This window comes from Taurulus bubalis (assembly GCF_910589615.1).
Source record: "Taurulus bubalis genome assembly, chromosome: 16".
NCBI lineage: Eukaryota > Metazoa > Chordata > Actinopteri > Perciformes > Cottidae > Taurulus > Taurulus bubalis.
In genome coordinates this window covers 8,648,737-8,673,244 of record NC_136604.1, presented here as the reverse complement: position 1 = coordinate 8,673,244, position 24,508 = coordinate 8,648,737, and the positions used below count along the sequence as shown (strand labels likewise).

Genomic DNA, 24,508 nt, shown 5'->3' with positions numbered 1-24,508 from the left:
TTGTGCAACTCTGAAATCCTTATTGAGGTAGAGAATTGTTAAAGCACTCGTGCTCTATATGCTACATTTATAAATGGATGGGTAAGCATGAATAATTCATACAATATACATCAAATTAAGTATATATGGGTGCTTAGTATATGCAATGTGTAATTTATATACAATCACTATGCTATGATGATACATCTATATGTAATATTGTGATGTAGTATGAAATACAAGAAAATAAGTAATATAAACAGAATAATTCTAGATAAAATATGTTTTGATTTATTACCACTACGACGACTACTACTACAACTCGTAATAATATATTGTTATTATTATATAAATATAATCCAGTAGAAAGTGCAGTTATATTGTTGTAAATTGATTGTTTTACTGTACAACAACAATATATGAAAAACCATGATGCCAAAGTATCTTAAATATTTCTATCACATTTTTTACACGAATAAACGTGTCAAAATACACATGGTACAACACAAAACAAAACAGATTGCAGTAGAGCCCTGTGACATCTTGGGGGAAATATTGTACATGTTAAGCACGTAAGGTTGTGAGACCTGACTGGTCCTCCTTAAATAGTTATTACGGTAATTTGAAAAGTCGTAAATCAGTAGTCGCTGTCGCCCTCACTGCTTCTAGCTAGCGTTAGCTCAAGCAAACGTTACACTTCTTACTTCATGTATGATGTCGCTGAACACACAGATGAGTATCACCACTGTTGCTGCATAGGTTTTTTTTCTTTGTCGAAACATCTTCTCAAAATTGTGCAGCAGTGGTGGTTTCTTTTCAAGATGGACTGTCGACTGCTAGCTGCCGAGCTAATGTAACGTTAGTAACACAATGTTTAACGCCGGCTACATTCCGTGTTCGCTGGGTTAGCTTCACGTAACTGACCTGTGGATAAACTGTAACCTGCACACGGACAGACAACATGGCAGAATCATTGTCAGGGGTTAATGTTGTTCTGGTTATGGCCTATGGGAGCTTGGTAAGTGAAGTCTCTCTGTGAAGTACTCGTGTGATGATGATGATGATGATGCCCACGTTGAAACCCCGTCCTGTCACCGTTGGTTTCGTGTGCAGGTGTTCGTGCTGCTGTTCATCTTCGTAAAGAGGCAAATCATGCGTTTCGCAATGAGATCCCGTCGAGGACCCCATGCCCCTATTGGCCACAACGCACCAAAGGTAAAGTGGATCTGTTAACAGTTTGATTGCCTCTGGCGTTGCCAACGAATATTCGAATAGCCCATACAATGCTAACGTGTCTGTGTATTTGTCTTCGTGGGTTGATTCAGGGTTTGAGGGAGGAGATCGACTCCAGACTGTCCAAGGTCCACGAGATCCGCTTCGAACCTCGTCTCCTGTCAGAGGAAGACGACAGGCTGAAGCAAGAGTCACAAATCAGTCAGTCACCTTTTTCAGCTCCTCTTGTTGCCACCTGAATCTGTCCTTTTTTCGCCTGTATCAAAAACCTTTGTTTGTATTTTTCACAGGTTGCTACAACTACCTGTACAGAATGAAAGCTCTGGATGCCATCCGTGACTCAGGTGAGAAATGAAATGTGATGCTCGGACTTGCTGATTTTGCAAATATTGTTCTCATCGTTGTCTCATCACACAAACTGAATCTATTATTCTCACACTTATTACTGTGATGCTCTCTCAACGTCACGTGAACGCTTTACCTCTCATGGAGGAGCAGCAGCTCAAACAGCTTTTCATCTGCTAATCTCCAACGTTTAAAAAAAAATGGATATCTTATGTCATTATTTTTCTTAGGTATTATACTCTACGAGTTTACCAAATCATGTTTTTTCTTCTTCTAGTAACTCAATCTTCCCATGGGAAGTATTGAAGTTTCATCTTGCCTAACCTTCACTTGTGGTTCCTTACTGTTTGGCCCTCAGGAATCCCTCTGCAGGAGATAAGCCGATGTCCCACTGCGTTTACTGGACGCAGCTTCAGGAACTGGCTGCTGGAGTTGCGCAACTCCCACTCTCTGATCAAGAGCAGCCGCAGCCCGCTCATCGACCGTTTACTCGAGGGCTACGACAGCGCTCGCCACGGGACTGGGGTGCTTATGAGTGTGTTTGTGTGTGTGTGACTGATGGGTGATGAAAAGGACATATGAATATAATGGGTTTAACAGTTATGTTGCAGCATGTTACTGATTTGACTTGAACTGTTTCTTTCAGGTGTTTGGGGAAAATGAGTTTCTTGAATACCAGCAAGCTCTCAACGAACTGGCTGATGTGTAAGTGCTGCTCCACTGGTCCAGTCTTGAAATAGTTTGTCTTGAAACTCTGTTGGGGCACGATTTACAACCCGCATTGCTGACACTCACAGGGCCCAGCCTCATGTATGCCTTCCCATGCAATCGTTTCTACTACTACTGACACTGCCGCTGTTTCTTTAGATATCAATGAACATTTTTACACGTACTAGTATGATTTAAATTTGTGGATTTTTGCATCGTAACGCCCCTTTCTTCTTCTTCCCTCCCTCAGGGTGAAAGCCTATTCCAGCACCACCAGCTTGGACCAGCACCACCAGTCCGCAGCAAAGGACCTGACGGGCTCCCCAGTCCGGAGCACTCCCTCCACCATCCAGGTTACCTACCTGCCCTCCACTGGCCAGCGCAGCAAGAGGCCCAAACACTTTCTGGAGCTCAAAAGTTTCAAAGACAATTACAACACCTTGGAGAGCACCCTGTGAGACGCCGTCGCTACGGGCCGACTGTCGCAAAATGTTTGCGTGGACAAACGGAACATAAAGTTGTGACGTACCGTAACTTTGTTCTCAAGTTGAGCTTTCAAATTCACCCACTAATATGAGTTGGTAAAACTTCTCCTTACAGTAAATTGCACTATTTTTCATGTAATTTCAAAGAAGCATAAGGAGAAAGAAATGACTGATTTGATAACAATTGTTAGAAGGTTATTTTTCCCCTCTCATTTAAACCAAGGCCTTCGTTGGTATTTTGGATGTAATGAACATGTTCAGAGGACGAATATGATTGTAGCCAACATGGCAAGGTTTGCAATGTCATTTTTGTAAAAAGAACACAGTAGAAGAAGTCACCTGGATTTGTTTTTCCAAGTCCAAATGTAAATATGACTGTTTTGATTTACTCTGTTTGTACAGATGTAAGATATTTATACGGAACTTCCTTATTTAATTGATATTGTGTGATTTGTATTTATGTGAGGTTGAACTCTTTCGTGGTTTGAAATAAAAACTTTGCAACCCACTTCTTCAGTTTCAGAGTCTTTAATATCTCCACTAGGTGGCAGTACAAGGTTACTGAGTAAAGATGCAACATCAGCGATACAACAAATAAGTCCAGGTATTTCATGATATTGAAATAAAATGTAACAGTCTTTAAAGAAATAACAGACCAAACTTCAATGTATCTATCTACAGTGTTCACAGTAAATGGGTACTCAGTTTATAATAATGTACATCCTCGATTCCAAGTATTTTACAGAAAAACAGTCATACAAACAAAGTATAATGTCAGTAAGTTTGAAACGGTGTTAAATATGTAATATTTTAGCACAAAACAGGATGTTGAGGCAGCATAGATAATAATACAAATATTGCTATCAACTAACCTCTATCTCTACAAAGTAGCCTCGAATAAGTATTTACTGGCATGGCTAAAAAGAAAAAAAAGGTCTAAATTCTAATATATAAAATAGCGTAAACACTCATAATATTTAACTCACTCTAATGTCAGAGAAATATATTTCAAGTTAAGTATAACTCATATTTCCACAATGACATAGCCAATTGCATGCCTGCCATTGGCAATGTGGTGCAAAGCTGACCCCGAAGCCTGCTGCTGCTCAGATTGAGGTCAATATGCTGAAGGATGGAGAAGTGCTTAAAACACTCAACACAGTATGTGTGTATAACAGGGACTGTTTTTAATCTCAACCCACCTTTTACATTGAGCTGTTTCAACATCTTTATTGAGATGTTTGCTTGGGAAAGAAGTAGAGGTGCATAACAATAAACACAGAGAACTTTGCTGAAGTCTTGCCACTGCATCGTTACGACTTGCTGAGAAAGTACACGCTGCACATATATGTGTCTTTGTGTAACATGTAAGAAATTCAGTACAACTCTTTGCATTGCACAGCTCCTTCCTTGTATTTTTTCAGGATTCCTCCTACCATCGGATCCTAGTTTGAATTCCTTTTTTTACATTCTGTTTGACACCAATGGATGCAGTACATGTACGCAGAACAGCCTCAAGAGTAACCATGGAGGTACTAATCAAAGGACCAATGTGCTTTGTCCCCATGAGGTCTGTTAAACTAACTTAAAAAAAATAATCACTGCAGATCTACGCTTGATGGGTGGTTAATTATATATTTACACAGTATTTTCCATCTGTTCATCCCTTTGGGTGACACTGTTCAGGACTTGAGCTCGATGACTTTGATGAACGGGAGGGCCTTGTTGCTCTGTGTCGTCGGTGTGAGTGTTTTACTGCACAGAAGGGGAAACATTATTGAATGCTTTTAGGTTTATGTGGACATTTGAGTTTAGCACGACTGGCAGAAAAGACCCCGTCTCAGTGGGAAATCAGCGTTCTTAATGTAAATCAGAAAGCAAGCAGCTTACCTGTAAACGACCTCTGGCTTCGTGGATGTCATGGCCGGAGGCTCTTGGCCTGCCAGGAAGTACTCCAAGTGGTCATGCATTTCTCTGTTCTGCAGACAGAAAGGGGTTGAAGACGTTACATTGTGTGCAAAGAAGCACCATTGCCATCACAGAGCAGTGGTACGAATGTTTCACATGCAGGATAACTTTTCAGCTTTTTACTTTTTGGTTTTAAAACTACTTTATAAAACTGTCAGACGAAAACAAATTCAGATTAGAACTACAAGGTTTCTGACCTCAGCCTCCAGGAAAGCCACCTTCTCCTCCAGGTCCCCGATGAATCGATCTCTCTCTTGGATGACAGTCCGAGAGTTCTGCAGCTGTATCGTGGGAAAAACAAACACAAACAAACAATGTGATACGCTCAGGAGAAACTCTTTTCCTGCAGGAGCAGATGCGGGCATCACTTATTCATGACGAGTGAGTTTTTGTTTGTTTTCACCACACGTTTCTTCTCGACTCCACTCCTGCACATCAATTACTCTTTATGCGTCCGCCTCCTCAAAATCTAATTTCCTTGTTAATGGCTTCCTGTGCAGTTGTGGGCACCGGAGAGCCTCATTTGCATGACGTGTGCCCGTGTGTGTCTGTGTGCACCTTGCACTGCTCGTAGTTTGTGTGCATAAATACCTGTTCGATCATGTGGCGGACTTTCCTCTGCTGACTCTTTAACATGTCGTCAAGGTGATGGATCTTTTCCTTCAGAATGGCCACCTCCTTCTCCAGCTCCTCACACCTGCAAACACACAAATATATACGAGAAAACTCTGTCAAACTAATAGCAAATGGATAAAGTAAAAAGCCATACATGAAGAAAACTACTGAACAAGTTATTTTGCCATTTTGACTAGTGGAGGTCATGTTAGCTGTCATGATTTTTATTCAACATCCTTGGAAGCAAGTTGTTAATAAGTAATTCATTTCTAAATTATATTTGCAGATATATTGTCTTATGTATATTGAAGATGTATAACGAGGATGAATTCAGGGCATCAAACAGTGAAACATAACATTTTTGTATACAGTATAGAGATTTTATTTCCCTATGTGTACCAATGATTTTACTTAGTCTCATCACTTTGTTTCTCTTCTCACCGCTCTTCACTCTCCTCCTCGTCCTCCTTGTCTGCTTTGAGCTGCAGCAGCTCTGCCTCCCCTTCCGCCATCTTGTCTTTGAGGTTGCGGCTCTCGACCGCCATGCTTTCCAGAAGCCTCTGCAGCTCCTCCACCTGCTGACCCCTCTCCTCCGACTGCTTCTCCGCCATCTGCAGCTGCTCGGACTGCTTGCCCAGACGAGCGTCACACTCGTATGACTCAGCCTGTGAGGGGAGCCACAGAGTAAGACCTTGTTTGGGTTTTCCTGTGATTAAGTAGTAGTGGATACCATGTTAAAGAACCAACCAATTACTGTTTTCAGTTACTCTGGCTACTTAGACTCTTTAGTACTCATTGTACTGGTACCCCCATTTGAGAAATACTGATCGAAACCACTCTATTTGGAAGTCAAACCAAAAATGAGTGCAGCCACAATCCCTTTAAATCCCTTTTAAAGAGGGACTGTGCGCACATCAGGTGTAAGACAAACATTTTTTAACAGCAGAGCACAAAGGAGGTCTGCACACTCTTAGGCTCCAAATAAATACTTTATTTCTCTTCTACTCTTTGCAAGGCAATGTTTTGATCTACAAGATCCTTCTTAGCCTTTATCATCCCTGTTTGCACAACAGCAACTACAGGGATAACAGTTAAACCTGGGAAGTCTATTAATTAAGCTTAGTTTGTTTAAATCCTCTGATTGTCTGCCTGCTTGTGTGTTCAGATAGCAACTTAGTGGGTTTGCGCTGATCTTGTCTAAATCAAAACCAGATGACTTGCAATAAAGCTGAATAAAACCACACGTTAGGGTTGAAACTCTGTACATGGTCCTCTATCTCTGCCTGTTGTATCAATATAATTGTGCTGGTGCCACTAACTGTAAAGGAGGGTTTTAGGGACAGTGCCCGACAGATCAGCTTGTGGTTAGTCTGTGTTCTGTATGACCTGACGGATGAATGAGCTGCAGAGCAAAGTCCCAACAGTGTTGGATCACAGGATGAAATCCACAGATAATGACTGAAAATGAGGGTGATTAAAGGAACAAGACAACAGCCGAGGAGTGAGTCATAGCTGCAGACAGGAAGTGGTGTCATGTTACTCGTCTCGTGAGACAGACCTGCAGTCTCTCCCTCTCCTCCTGATGTCTCTTCTCCATCTCCTTCAGCTGCGCGTACAGACGCTTGGTCGCCTCCCTGAGCCTCACAGTCTCCTCCTGATTATCCCCGACCTGAGAGTGCAGGCAGACAGAAAGTGACACGCTCAATCAGGCTTAATCGGGCAAACAAGTTGAACCTGAGGGCAAAGCTGGTGCTAACAAACAGATAAGAGCGGCATGCAGGTCACTGGGTATGGATAGCCACAATACCTCCCTGCTCTGACTCTACTGCCCTGGTAGATTAGGGTGTCTTGTTACGGGAGATGCTGTGATGTGCCGAGTCTAGAATAATGCATGGGAAATACAATATTGTGTGTGTGTGTGTGTGTGTGTGTGTGTGTGTGTGTGTGTGTGTGTGTGTGTGTGTGTGTGTGTGTGCGTGTGGGCAGTGTTTGTGAGCGAGCGCTATTAGTCAGGATGTAAGTGAGCCCTTCGCTGTGTGTGGTACGTTTTGTTATGAGCTTCAGAGCGTCTAGCACCGTTTTCTTTGGAGCAGCAGGCAGTTGGATTGTCTGAGTGCGAAACAGCTGGAGGGCCCGACATCTTTTCCATTATGAATGTTATGCCTGTCACTTAAATACACATTTGAAAGCATTCAAACTAGTTTGAGCTGAAATTGGTTTCTGCTACTCCCCGCGGTTTATCCATATTAAACTGATGAATGATCAGATCATGAAAGCAAGCGCAGCAAACATCAGTTAGAGAAGGCTGCATTGTTTTGAGCTCACCTGAGCGTCTGACTCGGTGAGAACAGCGTTGCCGTTGGAGACAGCTGCTGGGCTGCTGGGTAAGTTCACAGTGAAGCCATTGGCTGGATACTGAAGACGAGAGTAGCGGTTGGTTAGTGCAGTCAGGGCTTCATTTCTCCTTTTACCTGCACAATGTGCAACTACTAGAGTGGCCCAGAGAGCTCACGGCACTGCAACTTTATGGAAACACAACACATTGTGAAACACGACAGTCATGTACTATTGTAATGCATCGTATTCTTGTTGCGTCTACGGTTAGTCACACAGGCGATGAGCTGCTGATGCTATTCAAGGGCTCCTGGTGTTGTTCTGCTAAAAGCACACGACTCGTGGTGTCCAGGCTTCTGCTTTGGTGAGGATTGTATCGATGCTTCTTTCCCCGACTTGTCCATATTATTTCGCAAAAATAAACTGCAATTTTGCTCTTTGTTCATCAACCAAACAAGAAGGTGTGTACCTTGTTGTTGTTAGAGTTCTGGCGGGCGGCCATTTGCTCTCTCAGAGTCTTCAGACAGTACCTCACCTAGAAACAAAAACACAAATGGTTCGAAACGATGCCCTTCCTCTTGTTCAACCCACACACACTCTATTGTTCTCCACTCTACTGTTCTCTACTGTTCTCCACTCTCCAGTCGCACACTGACCTCCTGAATCTGGGACACCTCGTCCGTCATCATTTTGACACTCTCCCCTGCCTCTGGACGGGCTTCGAGATAAACCTGGACGCCACAGTGATGGGGGTGTGTTAGATAATACGGGTGAGCACACACATACTTTAAATAAGTATAGATAGGTGGACTGGCTCGCACATGCGTACAATTATAGAAACAAACACCAAAACAAGCTCACATACCTTAATGACTTCAACTTTTTCTTCGGTGGGAGTGATAAGTGTTTCTTCCTGCTCCTCTGGTTTCTGTGGCAGCACTACTTCAATGCTGCTCTCCTATATTCAGTATTAAAAAAAAGAGTTGTACTTTCCATTCCCCCGTTCATTCACTAAACAACACAACTAAACAGTTTCCTCTCTAATCTGCACCTTGTTGCTGTGCCGCTCCGAGGTGCAGCCGGACGGATCCTGATCTTGTAGAGTGAGTCGAAGTCGCCTGCATTGGACCTGAAATGAAAGATGAGGGCACAACAGAAACTACATTTAGATGACTCAGTGGAGCTGGGGGAATGTTGAGGGAAACAACCAATGCAGAGAAGGCAGAGAGGCTTAAAATGAATGCCATCAGTGAGAAAGAGGGTGGAGCAGAGAAAGAGGGGCCTTCTTTTTGTCATAAAACTTCCCCATACTGAAGTTCCTCTGTGGATGCCACACTGTTTGACGACAAAGCATAGCAACCGACACAGAGGAGACATTTCCATTGCATCCTCCAGGGGGGGAAGTCTGGTGGTTATGACCAAACAGTCCAGTTTACTCACTGGAGAAAATGAAACAAGTCTTTTCCAGTAAGGGCCAAAATTACCAACACCCAAAACAGCGTGACCGCTGAGTCACTCTCAATTCAACTTTGAAATAAAAACAGATTGTGGGAGTACATGCTTTGACAACTTCACTTTAAACACAAAGTATTAATATAAAATAGCAACAACAGACTCACTGATGTGTGTTATACCCACAGGATTGAGTGATTATTCTGTTTTCAATGGAGTTCATAGGTCCTTTATTTGTTGATGATAAGCTGTTTTTAATGGGGCGCCAGCTTCACCTGTATTGCTCAATTATTGACATATAATTATATTCCTGATGAAATGGAGACACCCCTGATAATAGCTGTAGTCTTTCACTTGAAGTGCATGTTGTTCTGTGTTGATCATCAGCTATTTAGTTGAAGATCACGTCATCATCCAGTGCTATTGATTTGTTTCATGTTGTACAACTTTATTTATTTAAGATCATCTACTGCAATTGACCTAACGCACACATGAACAGTGTACATACTGTTTCAACACGCATATCTCAATAAAAAAATGAAATGACAATTGGCCTCATTTGACAATGACAAATTAAAGCCCTGAAACTCAAATGGCCTTTTTTACTAGATATTTTTTCCAAAACAAAGAACAACCTTTCCCCAAAGCAAATACTTGCTTTAACAATACATAATCCTTTGTGGCTACACCCATTTAAGTAAGTGGAGGTATGGCTTCACACAAATTGTGTCGTTTTTCCTCTGAATTTGCAAAGAAAACAAACCATTTGGCACTTTGACAAACTAATTCCAGTTTAGCTGGAGGATAAAAGTCCAGGTACAGGAGAGTTATGTAACATAGCTGATTGTTATCTTATCCTCAACCTGAATCATGCTTAATCCTGGCCTCTATCTCTATGTGGTGTTATGTGTTTGTATACAGACATGTGTGTGTGTGTGTGTGTGTGTGTGTGTGTGTGTGTGTGTGTGTGTGTGTGTGTGTGTGTATGTGTGTACATGCTCATATTTATGTGTAGCTAATATAGGACCTGCTGTAACTGTTGTGTGCCTGCACCTGATGAAGAATGAATGGATATTATCAGTCATTATAGAATTATAAACACTCTTAAGCTATTTTACTTTGTGACACTGCGGTGGGTGCTAACATCCTCATCCTCATCATCATCATTAGTGGCCTTAATTCAGCTTTGTGTGTCAATAAATTAGATAGCGATCAGATCAAATGGCACATAATATTAGTCAAAAGCAAAAAGGAAACACAAACACTGACTACAGTGGGATTAGCTACATTTTGTTGTTGATTTCATCTTTAGTCGTAGTCTAAAAGACTAAAAGATGGGAATGGGAAGGAATACCAGATAGATAGGAGTTTCTTTTTTATTCTATAAAATACAGCTGCACTCACTGTGTCACACGGGTGGAAACTGAAGCTTCGCTCCCAAAAATTTCCCAGAACTGGCTTTGTTTACAAGTTTCCCATAAAGGTGATACTCTTCCAAGGTACATAAAGAGCAAGAGAAACAGATGCAGCCTCCCTGTTCTTAAATCCAGCTACAGGACGTCAAGAATCTTCTTTGTCTCGTCAATTTCACCTGCATAATTATTTGCATGAAGTCACTCCCTTGAAGTACTTGAACATCCCATGTTTTAATGATGTGTTCTTTAGTTGATGTCATCCAGTATTGTCATACAGCACCGTGACTCAGCTCACATAGTGTACACCTAATAAAGCCACTTTAAACACCTGTAATTTCTCCCGTGAGAATGACACAGGGACTTTAGTGAAGAATGATAAACAGGCACTGTCACGTTCTTCACATACCGCAGTCTGTCTTTGCGTGAAGGCAGCGCTGCAATAAGAACTTCAGTAGTGACACTTGAGCCTGACTGTGGGAATGTTCCAACCAGAATTATAGTAGTATGTAGTATTCCAACCGAAATACTACATTTGGCAAAGCTTAGATTATTTATATTGCACTTTCCACAGACAAAGATCACAAAGTGCTGTGCAAGAGTCAGGAAAAAAACGTGTTAAAACCAGATTGACAATAACAAGGGCCCAAAATATTTCAACAGTTAAAAGAGCATAGTAAAATACACATTATAAGATGGAGCAGTAAAAAAACACAATAAAACAAATAATGAAAATAAATAAATAAAAAAAGATAAAAAGCAGGTCAAAGACCATGTATTCAACCAAACGCCAGCGTAAACAGGCATGTTTTTAGTTTTTAGTTCCTAAAAGACAATACTGAATCAGCAAACCGTAGAGGTGCAAGCAGAGCATTCCAAAGCTTAGGTGCTACTGCCTCAAAAGCTCGGTAGTACCCACCACACAACACACTTTATTTAGTCAAGCACTCTTTCCCTGGGAAAAGCACTAACTGTATCTGGCTTCCAAGTTGCTCCCTCCAGCATCCATGTGGACACACGTTAAGTGTCAGTCAGTGGTTGAATGTTACAGCTCTATGTAACAACATAGCAACATCTTGCACAGAGGCGCCAAATGTATCACTGCAGTTTAATACACTTTAGATGATATTAGGTAATCAACAATCATGTGATGCAGATCAAGATGAGTAGCAAAACATGGGCGCAATGGCACCATTGTTGTTTGTATCGTCTTTGTTCAATATAAGCATAAGCTGTTGACTGTATGCTTTTTATTGTTATGTTCGTCTGTGTGTGTCCGTGTCACTAGAAACAGTTTATGGTTTTTAGAATGTGTGCGAACTTGCCTCCTCTCCCATAAGTCATGTCGACACACCTGCAGTAACATATGGCTTCAGGACAAAGAAGAGCGCATCACATGTGGCTAACACATTTGGTTACTTATGTAAGCGACCAGTTCTCTGCATTGCATGTCAAAGACAGTCTAAATGGTTTAGCCTGAACGGCAGACAACCATCAGAGTCAAGAGGGCAGGCCAACATTTCATTCTGCAATCAAAGAGAGCGACAGCTTGAGGGCTTCCCACAGAGGATCGCGGAACAGACACGCCCAGACGGTTACTGTACACAGCTCCTCACCACACGCTATTCTCCTGTGGATCCCACTCCGTTGACACGTTTCATACACAGAGCTTCAAAGTAAGCACACCTGAAGAATAGTTTACAGGTGATAATCTGCTTTTTCATGAAGCTACATAGAAGGCAAATCTCAGCTATATTTTGGTTCCCAGAATGCAACTGAATCCTTTATAGTGCCAACTCTTGTTTCAAGCTTCCCCCCCCCGTGCTGTCCTGCATGCCTATAAGGAGTTGCCTCTTTCACTGGGAATAATCCTGGGTAAAAACAGCAACAGCAGCGTGTTTAAGACAAACAAAAGAAATATTTGAAACTGCAGACTACATGTTACAAACGCCCGTATAAGTGTTACACCGAGCGCTGAGCGCCAAAGCAATTGCTGCTATTTAAAAAATCTCTTTTGCATTATTACCACATAATCCTTTATTGTGCATGTTGCAGTATTGCAACACATATTGCGGAGGTAGACTGTACAGCACCATAACAACAGCCCAAACCAATATGGTGGGAGACTGCGGCTCAGTGGTTAGCATGCCCGTCTTTCAATCAAAGGATCGGTGGTTCGAGCCCTGGCTCTGCTAGTCCACGTCGATGTCTCCTTGAGCAAGACACTTAACCTCTAACTGTGCCCTGTTCCTGTGTCTACGGCGTATAGAGCAAAATGTAAGTCTGGATAAAAGTGTCAGCTAATTGTAATGTAATAAACATGGAGGGAAGTGGGTTGCTTGGAAACCGCTCCTACAAAAGGTGCTTATTAAGTGTCATTACAGGTCAAATGTACTACATTCATGTTTTGACAAGAATGACAGACTTGCGTCAGAAAGTATGTGCGCTCAGGAACATGAGGATGCTTTTGTCAATAAACGGGTTACGCTGAGTACATCTTGCACTTTGTACTATAGACCTGTGCATGTAGCTCAGGGGATTTTTTTACTTCCATTTGTTTGTAATTTCTGGGAACCTCAATTAATTTAATTTACAAACACAGAGAAAACAAAAGCTGCGAAGTTAAATTGTATCCCTGTGTTTTCCATAAAAGGCAAAAGTGTCTTTTGGACATATCAACTCAATTCATAATACAATCAAGCTTCAGTCTATATGCACTAACTAATGATAATTGCTTTTTCGAGATGATATCAATACCGGTTACTGAGGTGTTCAGCTGTTGTTCTAATACAGTTCATTTATTTTCCCTCGAAGCATAAATCTACATAATCAGAGCCTCATGAATGAAATTATACAGATCAAAAGACCAAAACAGACAGCAAAACAAACAAAGGATTAACCTTCAAATGTATCAGCAGGCCTTGGCATGTAGTTGACAAGTAAGGGATTGGACATTCCTTTAGCCGTGCAGCAATTTGGGGTGTTGGTTTTTTTCCTGTTTTTTCTTAAATTCTTTAGACGTTGAGGTTGACGACTGTGATGTGATGCCTTACAAGATTTTGTGCAGAAATATTTCTACTGGGAAAACTATGCAACGTCAAATTCATTTACAACAAAGCAACCTCTTGCGCTTCTATTTTCTACAGTAATATGTAGTTGTTTACACGCAGACACTGCAAATAATCCAAACTGTTTTCTATTTAATGCACGGTAGGGAATGAATGATTTATGAAAAAACTGCATTTGATCATGTTCTGTGTTGCCAGTCACCTCCATGATCAACACTTGTCATTAACCAGGAGGCACAGTGGTCAAAACAGCTTTGCCTTATTTAACAGATCACTACAAGCCTCTCAAAGTGTGTCCAAATGTTTCCATAACAAGTGAAATCTAATTGGTTTGACCTCTAATGCAGTGAAACGACAAGCGAGAAAAACAATGCGACAGGCGCAAATGAAGCGTTAAAGTAAACTATCGGGTAGATTATCTGCCACTGGATCATTTCCCAGGTCAGCTCTTTAGCTGAGCAGCAGCGAGGCCCGAGGGAGAGTCTGTTTTCTGTCTCGAGTGTCCTGCGTTGGTTCTCTGAGATAACGGAGCTGGAGGACAGAGCAGTGCTATCGCTACACATCACACTCTCTCTGATTCATGTTTAAGGAATTCAAAGCAAAGTGGAATGAAGCTGCGACTGACTATTATTTTCATTGTCAATTCATTTGCAGATTGTTTTCTTAATAAACTGATTAATGATTTCATCAATACAATGCCAGAAATAGTGAAAAATGCCCATAATTATTTCCCAAAACTCACTCAGAGGTACGTCTTCAAATGTCTTATTTTTCTCCGACCGACATTCCAAAACACAGACGTTTTCAGTTTACCACGTGAGACAAAGAAAAGACTGCAAATCCTCACGATCGAGAGGCTGGATCTGAGTCATGTTTGCCATTTTGCTAGACATTACTTCAACAATTAATCATCTATTCAGCAAAATATGACAATTCATGTTCTATATATTGACTTAAAGGTTTGACTAACAGTTAAAAAAAGAGTTACGTAGATTATGCATAATAAAAGAACCGAGTAGCACAGAATAGAGTGCACAATGTGTTGTAAAGTAGAGTAGAGCAGGGTGAAGTAGAATAGAGGAGATAACATACTCACAACACACACACACACACACACACACACACACACACACACACGCACACACACACACACACACACACACACTCTCACACACACACACACACACACACACTGCAAGAGCATCCTCATAACAGTCAGTGGCCTCCCACAATCGATACTCGGCCATCCAATCTCAGTTATTGAGCCACAACCTCCTCCATGAGTGCTGTTGGAGATGATATAATTGCTGTGCTCAGCTGCACTGCAGGCCGACGGATACAGAAGCACGCACGAGGAATACAGGATCAACCAGACACGGCTGTAAATGTATTTACTAAATCGTTCTAACAAGCAGAGAAAGTAGAACGGTAGATCATTATTTGCACCAACACCGGTATCTGCATTCCTCTCCCAAGAGCCTACAGAGATCACAGCGAAGCATGAAGTCCATCCATCTCTGAGTGTAGTCAAAACCACCTACTTTTATCACCAGGCAACGTATGATTCAAAATAAAAGCCATAAAACACTTAACTTGCTGATATCAGCGAGTCCCGCTGTAAACCATCACACATGTTCATTATGAACTCCTTCCTTCTGAGCAACAACAGCATGTGTCACCAATACAACACAACTGCGTCACTCTTCCACAATAACTGATGAATGGGAAGTGACTCTAAAAAGTTGTAAAGTTGCTTTTTGTCGTGATAAACTCAATGGCAATGTTTGTATTCATGGGGTCTGTGTCAAATAAAATGTAATGAAGATGAATCCACTGATTCAGATTGATGTCTGACACTTAAAAAGACCCACAAAAAGAGACGTAGTGCCTTTCCTGATGTTTAAATCATGCCAATCAAATGAAGGTTAAACTAATGTCTCTTTTGGATATGATATTTTCAAGTATCTCTTTGGGCTGTTTTAATCTGTGCGAGGGAAACTACCCCTTTGGTTGTAGTATGACAAATCCACAATGAAGCCAAATGAGTCATAAAAACAAGCATGTTCATGAAGCAGGCAAAAACTACAACCGTAGGTACCATCATGCACTTCACCCGGTACGAACCCAGACGCAAGCCCTCTACTTTATCTCTCTGATATCTACCTGGGCAGACGAAGCTGTCGGGGATTCTTCCCAAAGATGTTCAGGCGGCTGTGATCCGGACTGTCTGTGTCTTTGTGACTAAGAGCGTGAGAAGCCGTCTTGCCTTACATGGCTGGGTGAGGCTCCGCCGGCTGCCCAACCCTTTTTTCTTCCGGATCGTTCTCCAGTCAGAGAGCCACAGTGCCCGTCCGAGGAGGCACATGGTTGCTAGCCTCCCCTGCAGGACTGCAATGCCAAATGCACAATGGAAAGAACGTAGGGAACATTTGTCTGATTGGATAATAAACCGTCCGGAGCAAAGAGGCTTGTTGATGGGGAATCTAAACTGGGTGACAGTTTGAAAGCCATCTTTACAGTTTGATAAAATAAACTGACTTCCTTTTTATTTAGAGGTCTGGAACTAGGCTTTTATCTTCATTAATTAGGGAATAGCAAATGAGTGACTAGGTTCAACTTTAATAAAAATGTTCATGCAAATATACAGTAATATATTAGTTAGTCAGACAATTAGTGACCAATAGATAAAACGGTGGGTTAAGATATCTGGTACGTGGTGACAGTGAGGAATGTGTGGTGCGAGTTACATAAGAGAGATTAATAAAGCGTCTTTATACAGCAGTCACTGGCATGTTGAGTGTGTGCAATGTCAACAAAACTGTGCAAACAAAAGTCAAATAGCACAGTCCAAATATGTCCATGCTTGTGTGTGTGTGTGTGACTACCTGAAGCTTAAAACGTTAAACTTCCAGCAATGAAACAATCTTAAATCAAATGTTTTTTGTGTTACAATTTTTAGTGTTATAGAGCTGCAACTAAATAATCAAAATATTAAAATATCACTTGATCTATTGTGTTTTTTTAAAGTTGATGATTCATTATTTTGTCTTGAGCCGTAACTAACTGGTAAAAAATACCCAAATTCTCTAGTTCAAGCTTCCCAAATGTTAATATGAATGAGTTCCTTCGTCTTTCATGATAGTAAACGGAATATCTTACATTTGAAGATGTCACTTTGGGAAATTGTAGCGGGAATTTTTTACCACATTCTGACATTTTATACCAAACCATGTATCGATTAATAAGGAAAAATGCGTCCATCATTTTCTTCAAATTGCTTGTATTGTCAGACCAACAGTCCAAAACCCAAAGCTATTCAATATATTGAAAAAAAAGGTTTTTGAAGATTTATCAAATGTCCTAAATCCTGGATCCTCGCCTCTGTGATTTAACCCAAGCTTACAGGATTTTAATGTTATGTTCTCAGATATGAAATAAGTCAGTAGATACCCCTCTCTGGAATTTTGAATCGTTTATGCGTCCTAAAAAAGGCAGATGCTAACAAGTAGCTAAATGGTACTACAAAACAACATCACGCCGATTAGTCCGCCGCTACAGCCTCGTTGCGTAAACCAACACTCACATGTCTGTGGTGTAGTTTGCTCATAGCCTACCGTTAGCTTTTTACTTCTACCGATTGCATTTCACTCTTCAAAAATCACAAAAGTGGCGTTCATTTGAGAAGATTATCTTGCTGAACAAAACATATAAATATCTTAAACTTACGTTTGTCACAGAGCTTTTTTTCAGCAATATTCCAAAAGCCAATGGAAAAATCCCATTGGCTTTCTCTGCGATACTAACTTCCAGTGTTGGCCTATAAAAATGCGTCAGCACTCTCTTTGTATATATTTAATAGTTGTTTATCCTTTTATTGATATGTGAGCAGTGCAAACATGCCATTTAACAATGTCAGTGTCACATACAAAAGGCTCAGAGCGGATCTCTCCTGTGCAGGTAAACCCTGGAGTTGACAAAAAGCCACAACAATCCAGCTGAGCCATTTCAATAAGCTTGTCATTGTTGCTCTTCCCAGTGTGCTCTCGCACTATGAGAGAACACATATCAACTTCAATGTCAAGAGCCGTAAAAAAAAAAAAAATCCTCCAAAATGTACATAAGTTGGATAAAATAGGTTTCCGAGTGGAAGTCGTCCTTTGCAGAACTGGAAGTAAACAAGGTCAAAGTTGATCTTTACAGATCACGCGACTCAAGACATGAACAAAATGTGAGTCATTGCTGTGTAAAAGGGCCAGTGAACTAAAGTTCATTTGTATAGAGCCATTAATCACTAACTTACTTCCCTTACAGCCAATACAACTAAATGAAATGAAAATGTCGGTTTAAGCACAGTTAGAGCCCATTAAAGCTGGGAGCTGCGAAAAATGCATTTGGAACATGTGTTTAAGTTTAGGCATGTATTTAGGACTATGTATTTCCCATCTTCCTGCCACATCTCTGTATAAACAAAGGATGTTCATTCATGCCAACATGCTGGTTCTGCTTCATGTGCCATTGTGACGGCACGTCATTCTTATTGACTCAATGGTTTAGTTTGAGTAATGTCTCACCTTTCATTTGACAATTCTTATTCATGACACTTTTGGTAAATGTCCATTAAACTTTGGTCTCTACAAGCAAGCGTATGGTGAGTTAACACAAACAAAGTTATAAAAAGCATGTCACAGTCACATAATGACATGAGAAAGAAAAAAGATTTAACTGCCAATGAATAGAAGATATTTATATTAAACAAGCAAGTCTTGGCACTTTCCTAATGAGTTCTTGAAATCCTCTATAAATTATTTTCTCGACTGAGCCTGTACAAAAGGATGTTCTGGGACAGCATGAAAAATTACAATCATTTTCAAGCCATTAAAACATGTCTGGAGGGTATTATTACTTCATTTACTTCTTACAACGTTTGAAGTGGTGTTCAGACTTCACTTGTTTTCGACATATTCGACACATTCATTCTCGTATCAAGTTAAGGCCGTGCTGTGAAAGCGCGAGCACTTCGCTATGGCTTTTCTTTTCTGTGCACACACATTCAAATACAGGCTCCACACTCATTCTTCAAAGACACAGAGCGGGTAAAAGTTCTAGAGAAAGTGCCATGTACACAGTGACACATGAATGTTCACTGTGGGAAAAGTCAACGATGAGTGACGTTCAGCTAATGCAACAAGTGGCGTAAGTGGAGTGATCATGCCCCTGCTATTGGATCTGTATTTATGTGAATGATAACATGCAAGAGGTATTTGTTTTAGGACACACAATCAAATCTAGTTGCCTTTTAAATTGCAGTAATTCAGCCACACCTTTAGGCATTAAATGACTGTCACTGTCAATGTCACAGTGCAGAAACACACATGAGAGTTTATGCTTAATCCATCACACAATTTATATGACACACGACACAGTGGGCTGTGTTGGTTCTCCATTCAAATATCAAATATTTAGAGTTGGAAAGCCAAAGAAGAAGAAGAAGAAGAATAAGAAGAAGAAGAAAGGTGTGTTGGATATTACATAAACTCTTTGAAAAAATTAAAATGAAAATCACATGTGGCTTTCACATAATCTTCAAATATCTCACAGGATACCAAACCATTTATTTATTTACTTTTCTGTACAAGTTCACTTGTTCTTAAAACATTCTGTAAACTAGGACAGTCAGGTATCTGCAGTTAGTCCGTCTATCACAGCTGTGCACCAACATAAAGTGAATTACGTTAGTCAGCAGTAATACAGGAAATATAAAGTGGGATTGAGTAAACATAAACGTGTTTTTGACGCCCACGGACCCATTTAAGTGTAATCGGACATTGTCCCGTCTCTTCCATCAGACATGTAAGATAGTTGTATTCATCACCTTTGCTTTGCTGTCCTCTTCTCCGTTTCTCCCGGTCTGCCTCACGCCACCACTCATCTTGTCAGCGAAAGTTGAGCCAACACATAAAAATGAAAATCGAATTATAGCTGTCGATTATAGCTGTCGAGAGTTGCTCTTCTTTCCTGTCAGTCAGGTCTTTGGAACTTTACATCTCGTCCTCTTCGCTAAACTCTTGTGAGCGATTTGAGCAAAGTGCGAAGAGACACCTGGGACCTGCCCCGCTGCGTTCACGGTCTGTCCAGGAACGCCAGTAAAGTTGAACGCTGCAGGTCTTTAACATGCCCATAACTCATTAACATGGAATGCACTGAATCATAATTCAGGATGTAGGAAACAGAAGTCTGTCGGCACTTTTTTTTAAATTTTGAACTGGTTTAGATTTAGATATTTTTACTTTAACATTTGAATACTTTGTAATCATTCTTTTTTTTTTGACATTTTCATATCATGTATCTGTTCAGTTCATATAGAAAACATATATACAAGGTTAAAGTAGACTACTACTGTATAGCTGTATTTTATGGATTGAGGTTAATAGGTTTTATTTTGTATTTTTCTCGCACTATATTTGCATTCAGTTCCTATCCTATACCTGTCTCTACCTTGAGCTGTTGACATGGTACATTTCAAAGCTGGTATGATATTGATATGATATTTATGATATTGTATTAATTAATTCAATGTGGATAGTTACTATAAAAACATTTATTTTGGTCCACACACCAAAGATAGCTTTACATATTTGGAACAGGTAATTTATTGCTGCCTATAACGAAGCCTAAACTGTGTCCTATTTATCCTTGGGATCTACAGGGATGGTAATGACTGATGAACTCAGGAAATAAACAATGTCTGACCTCGGAGAAGTTGATGACACCTCCATCCGGCAGACATCTGGTGTGAGTGTTACTGAAAAACAGCATTTTGTCCTCAGTAACCTGTCTGATCTTCTTCCAGATGGATCCCATATGCTGTTTCTCTTCGCCTGTCTTGCTTCAACAAATTCTGTTCAACTTCTCCCCAACGTTCAAGCAACATATCTGTCAGCACCAGGAGTCTGCAGTAGCTGTGATCTGCAGCTAATTCGGTGTCGGAGCTGCAAATAGGATGTAGTCCTGTTTAATAACAGTCCGGTCACATGTCAGACGGCCCTGTTGCCACTTACACTTGCTTATTATCCTGTTAGGCTTATGGCAGAACTCATTTGCCTTTGGTGGCACATGGCTTGAAACCTTTTTTGGGGTATATGAAGTGTGACACATCAGCCCAGAGAAAGCGTCCTACTTTCAGGATTTGACAATGTTGCTGACAGAGTGAGAACATCTTTGTTGAATAATGGATCAAAGCAGCGTGAAAAGAGAAGTGCACTAAACAGAGTTCTAGTGTAGGAAAAATGTAATACGTTAACAATGTTTGATGATGTCATTTGACAGATTTAACCCACAGTAATCCATCGATATGTTCTGAGCATAGATTCAAGCTCACACATGTCGGTTTAACTTCCTGTGTTTAAAATGACGACAGAATGCAGTTTCCTGTTGTTACTTGCTTTATGGTTTTAAACAGGTGTGGCATAAAATTAAATGAAAGTACATTGCCTTTAAAAGACCAGTCGTATCCCCAAATCAGTTCAAACCATATAAACTCACTGTATTATTTGTACTAGAGTGCTCGCTGTTTTACATCATGTAATTATGTTTTACATCTTGGTTTCAGACACAACTTCCATTATTTTAGAAGCTGTTTGTCCTGTGACACCCAAACAAAAGTATTCACTTTGAATACGTCAATGAAATGCAATAACCTGAAGTAAATATTGCACATTTGCATTGTGTGAGGCACCTGTTGGGTTTAATAGACTACCGGCAAGAATGACACAAACTCGGAAGGCAGCTCATTTTGAAAAGCCCGGCCCAAAGTAAACACAATGGATTATTGATGCAGCCTTCGTTAGATAAATAGCCACCTTTGTATACTGTACAATATACAGGGTGCATGGGATTTTAAACTAAATCTTTTCCAGTGAAAGAGTTGAATGTTATAGATTAAATCATGCACAATCCCTCCATTGAATGTATTGTAAGTCCATAACAGTGCAGACATGCCACAGACAAGCTCCATCACTGATTGCCTGCACTCATCGACAAACATGGTTCTAATTAGACACATGGTGTGCCTGTTTGATGGAAATGTACGAACATCCCATCGAAAACATATTCATGGACGTGTGATTGAATATTGTATTATTATTTAAAAAAGGAAACAGAAACTATGTGAAACACCAAGAAAAGGAAAGTCCCATCTGTGGGAAGCAACAGATGAGAAGAGGGGCTGAGGACAAAGACAGGAAGGTTGGATGAGGTGGAGTCACGATGACAGCTTGATGTCTTCAGTAATTACAGTAAACCAACTAAGGATTACAGACTGTGTATCTATAGGAGGAAGTCAGCCAGAGCTAAATAAATAAATAAAAAAACATACAGAAGACTTGCTACTGAGACAAGTAGCAAAAATACTGAGGCAGGATATTTTATTTGAAAAGAGCCAAACACTTATTTTTTGTCAAGTCGTTTTTCGGCAGAGTTTCATTACTGTAGATGAAATAATAATCCACTGCAGGTTTTGTGACACACTCAAGATATTCCCACTCCTAGACAGATATTAACGTCTGACTTGTTCTCCTCTGTGTCTGCTTGAGGCTGCGCTAACCGTAATGTGGATAGTCTAATGCAACTGACTGTAATGAGCAAATGACCAACAGGTCTACGGGGTTATACTGTGATAGGTAAAAGTAGCATTTACGATACAATATGGACAGGTAAAAGACAAGCATGAATTTGAGTTATACATCACATCGCAGAACTCACACAATGTAAAAGTAATCTTATAAACTTGTGTATAGATATGCATAATGGGGAAACCCCTTAGCGGTAGGGTTAAAGCATAAGTTCACAATTCATCAAGCCTGTATTAAAACAACAATTAGGGGCCCACAGGAACATCTTTCTAGCACGCAATTCATTCCTCTTGTTTCCCTGTTGATCTGCAGTGGAAGGTGGTAATACAAAGAGAGATTGTACTAAAAATACAGAAACTTTGAGAGATATCTACTTGATCTGTCTAGTTATGTCTGCTGAAGCCTCAAAAGTTTTAGATAAACCTCTGAATACAATTTTGCACAAAACCAAGATGGAATTTACAATAAAGTCATTAAAAGGGAATCTAATATATAAATACAAATATGTATTTGATTGTATACTATTAATATATCAGAAATCCATAAAATAAGGGGAACATAATAATATACCTCTTTTAATTGCACACATGGATAAAAATTGACTTAAAATATTCATCAAAAACGTCACCAGCAGCTTAACAAACGTATTCTACATTTCATAGCATCCTTGCGTGTATTCTTTGCCGTACAAATTGACAAGTGGCATGTTAAAAATGGAACGACGTCATAAAAATGTCAGTTGGAGACATTAATCATCGCAGACCGGCACAAGAGAAAGGAACACCTCCAAGACAAAGCTAATAATTTCTTTCAACAGAAATGTACAGGAGACACAAAGACAGGCGAGCATAGGACATACTATTCAAAGCATTGCAGCAGCAGCATATAAACAGAGCACATGCGGAAACAACATTAGGTGAAAATAAAGATATGAGGCTACTTTTTAAGGCATCTGAGTGAAAACATGCACACGAATCAAGTTTAGGAATATACAGTATATTATACTACGTCATCTATAGGAGGAAGTCAGACAGAGCTAAAAAAAAACAACAACAAACATGCAGAAGACTTGTTACTGAGAGAAGTAGCAAGAATACTGAGGAAGGATATTTTATTTGAAAAGAACCAAACACTTATTTATTGTGTCCAGTCGTTTTTCGGCAGAGTTTATTACTGTAGATGAAATAATAATCCACTGCAGGTTTTGTGACATACTGAAGATATTCCCACTCCTAGACAGATATTAACGTCTGACTTGTTCTCCCTGTGTCTGCTTGAGGATGCGCTAACCGTAATGTGGATAGTCTAATGCTCAGTATGGCAGCAACTGACTGTAATGAGCAAATGACCAACAGGTCTACAGGGTTATACTGTGATAGGTAAAAGTAGCATTTACGATACAATATTAACAGGTAAAAGACAAGCATGAATTTGAGGTATATTTGTTTATTTGTCTCCAAATATTACTATAAATTCCCCATAATTCCCCATAGAGTGTCAATATATGTATGTATGTATGTATCTATTCTCTTTGACAGTAAAACCACCAGGCAGGCTGATGTGGTTGCAGTGGAGAGACATCTGACACAAAGAAAGAGCAGCAGCACGGAAGCAGGCCTTGATCTTGTAGTCTCTGTATACTCAGTATCGTGTGAACTTGCCCCAGGTTTATTGGTATTTTTAACTGGTTTCTGTTGTAAATACAAAGTCCCAGTTTGCGAGCCCAAACCTTGTTTCGTTAACAGCTGTTATTGTAAGACCTGCTCATGGATTCACACTTTTTCTTTATCAAACTTCTTATAACCTCTCTGTAGGACAAGTTTTCGGTCTTACGTTCATAGATGTATAGACTTTTGTTTTAATCTTTTCATATTCTTGTCATTAAGGAAAAGTACAGGGTGCAGTGAAGTGGTGCGGTCCAGGTTTATTGGAGTGATGTGGGGATGAGAGGTTTAGGCCCGCCGGTAACTGGCACAGAGCAGTGGGTCTGATGCAACGGTCACACCCATGGGATGTGTTGGTTCACGCGGCTCCCATTCTCATTAATGTTAGAATCAAAACAAACTTTGATATAAACGTGTCTGTGTCTGAAGGAGGCAGGGAGGCCGCGTTTTAAGGCTCCATTGAGCTGAATTGGTCACCTCATTCTCTGACCTCCTTTTACCTCCACATGGAAAGAGGCAATTGCTCTGGTTTCATTATAATATCACATTTACATATAGAACCCTTTTAACATGTCTGTGAAAAAAGGTGTAGAAAAAATTTGAGATTTACACTGC

General features: G+C 40.3%; 2 protein-coding genes across 3 annotated transcripts; one reads left to right on the top strand and one right to left on the bottom strand.

Annotated features, from left to right (window-relative positions):
- Positions 1–926: 926 nt before the first annotated feature.
- On the top strand, positions 927–3,224 carry LOC306748624 (protein C1orf43-like). Its single transcript, XM_079231830.1, has 7 exons — positions 927–997; positions 1,093–1,194; positions 1,305–1,413; positions 1,503–1,556; positions 1,916–2,082; positions 2,204–2,262; positions 2,516–3,224. Exons 1-7 carry the CDS (start codon positions 941–943, stop codon positions 2,721–2,723), a joined length of 756 nt encoding a protein of 251 aa, XP_079087956.1. The 5' UTR covers positions 927–940; the 3' UTR covers positions 2,724–3,224.
- Positions 3,225–3,268: 44 nt separating this feature from the next.
- Positions 3,269–19,642, bottom strand: tuft1b (tuftelin 1b). Of its 2 annotated transcripts, none has more exons than XM_079231825.1 (12): positions 19,472–19,642; positions 8,719–8,796; positions 8,533–8,625; positions 8,324–8,398; positions 8,137–8,202; positions 7,659–7,748; positions 6,892–7,002; positions 5,775–5,998; positions 5,310–5,415; positions 4,916–4,999; positions 4,641–4,729; positions 3,269–4,505 (listed from the first exon to the last, which is right to left on the bottom strand). In XM_079231825.1, exons 1-12 carry the CDS (start codon positions 19,526–19,528, stop codon positions 4,433–4,435), a joined length of 1,146 nt encoding a protein of 381 aa, XP_079087951.1. In that variant the 5' UTR covers positions 19,529–19,642; the 3' UTR covers positions 3,269–4,432. The 2 variants fall into 2 exon arrangements, with proteins under 2 accessions (XP_079087951.1, XP_079087952.1); XM_079231826.1 differs by lacking the exon at positions 19,472–19,642 and adding an exon at positions 15,763–15,805.
- Positions 19,643–24,508: the final 4,866 nt, after the last annotated feature.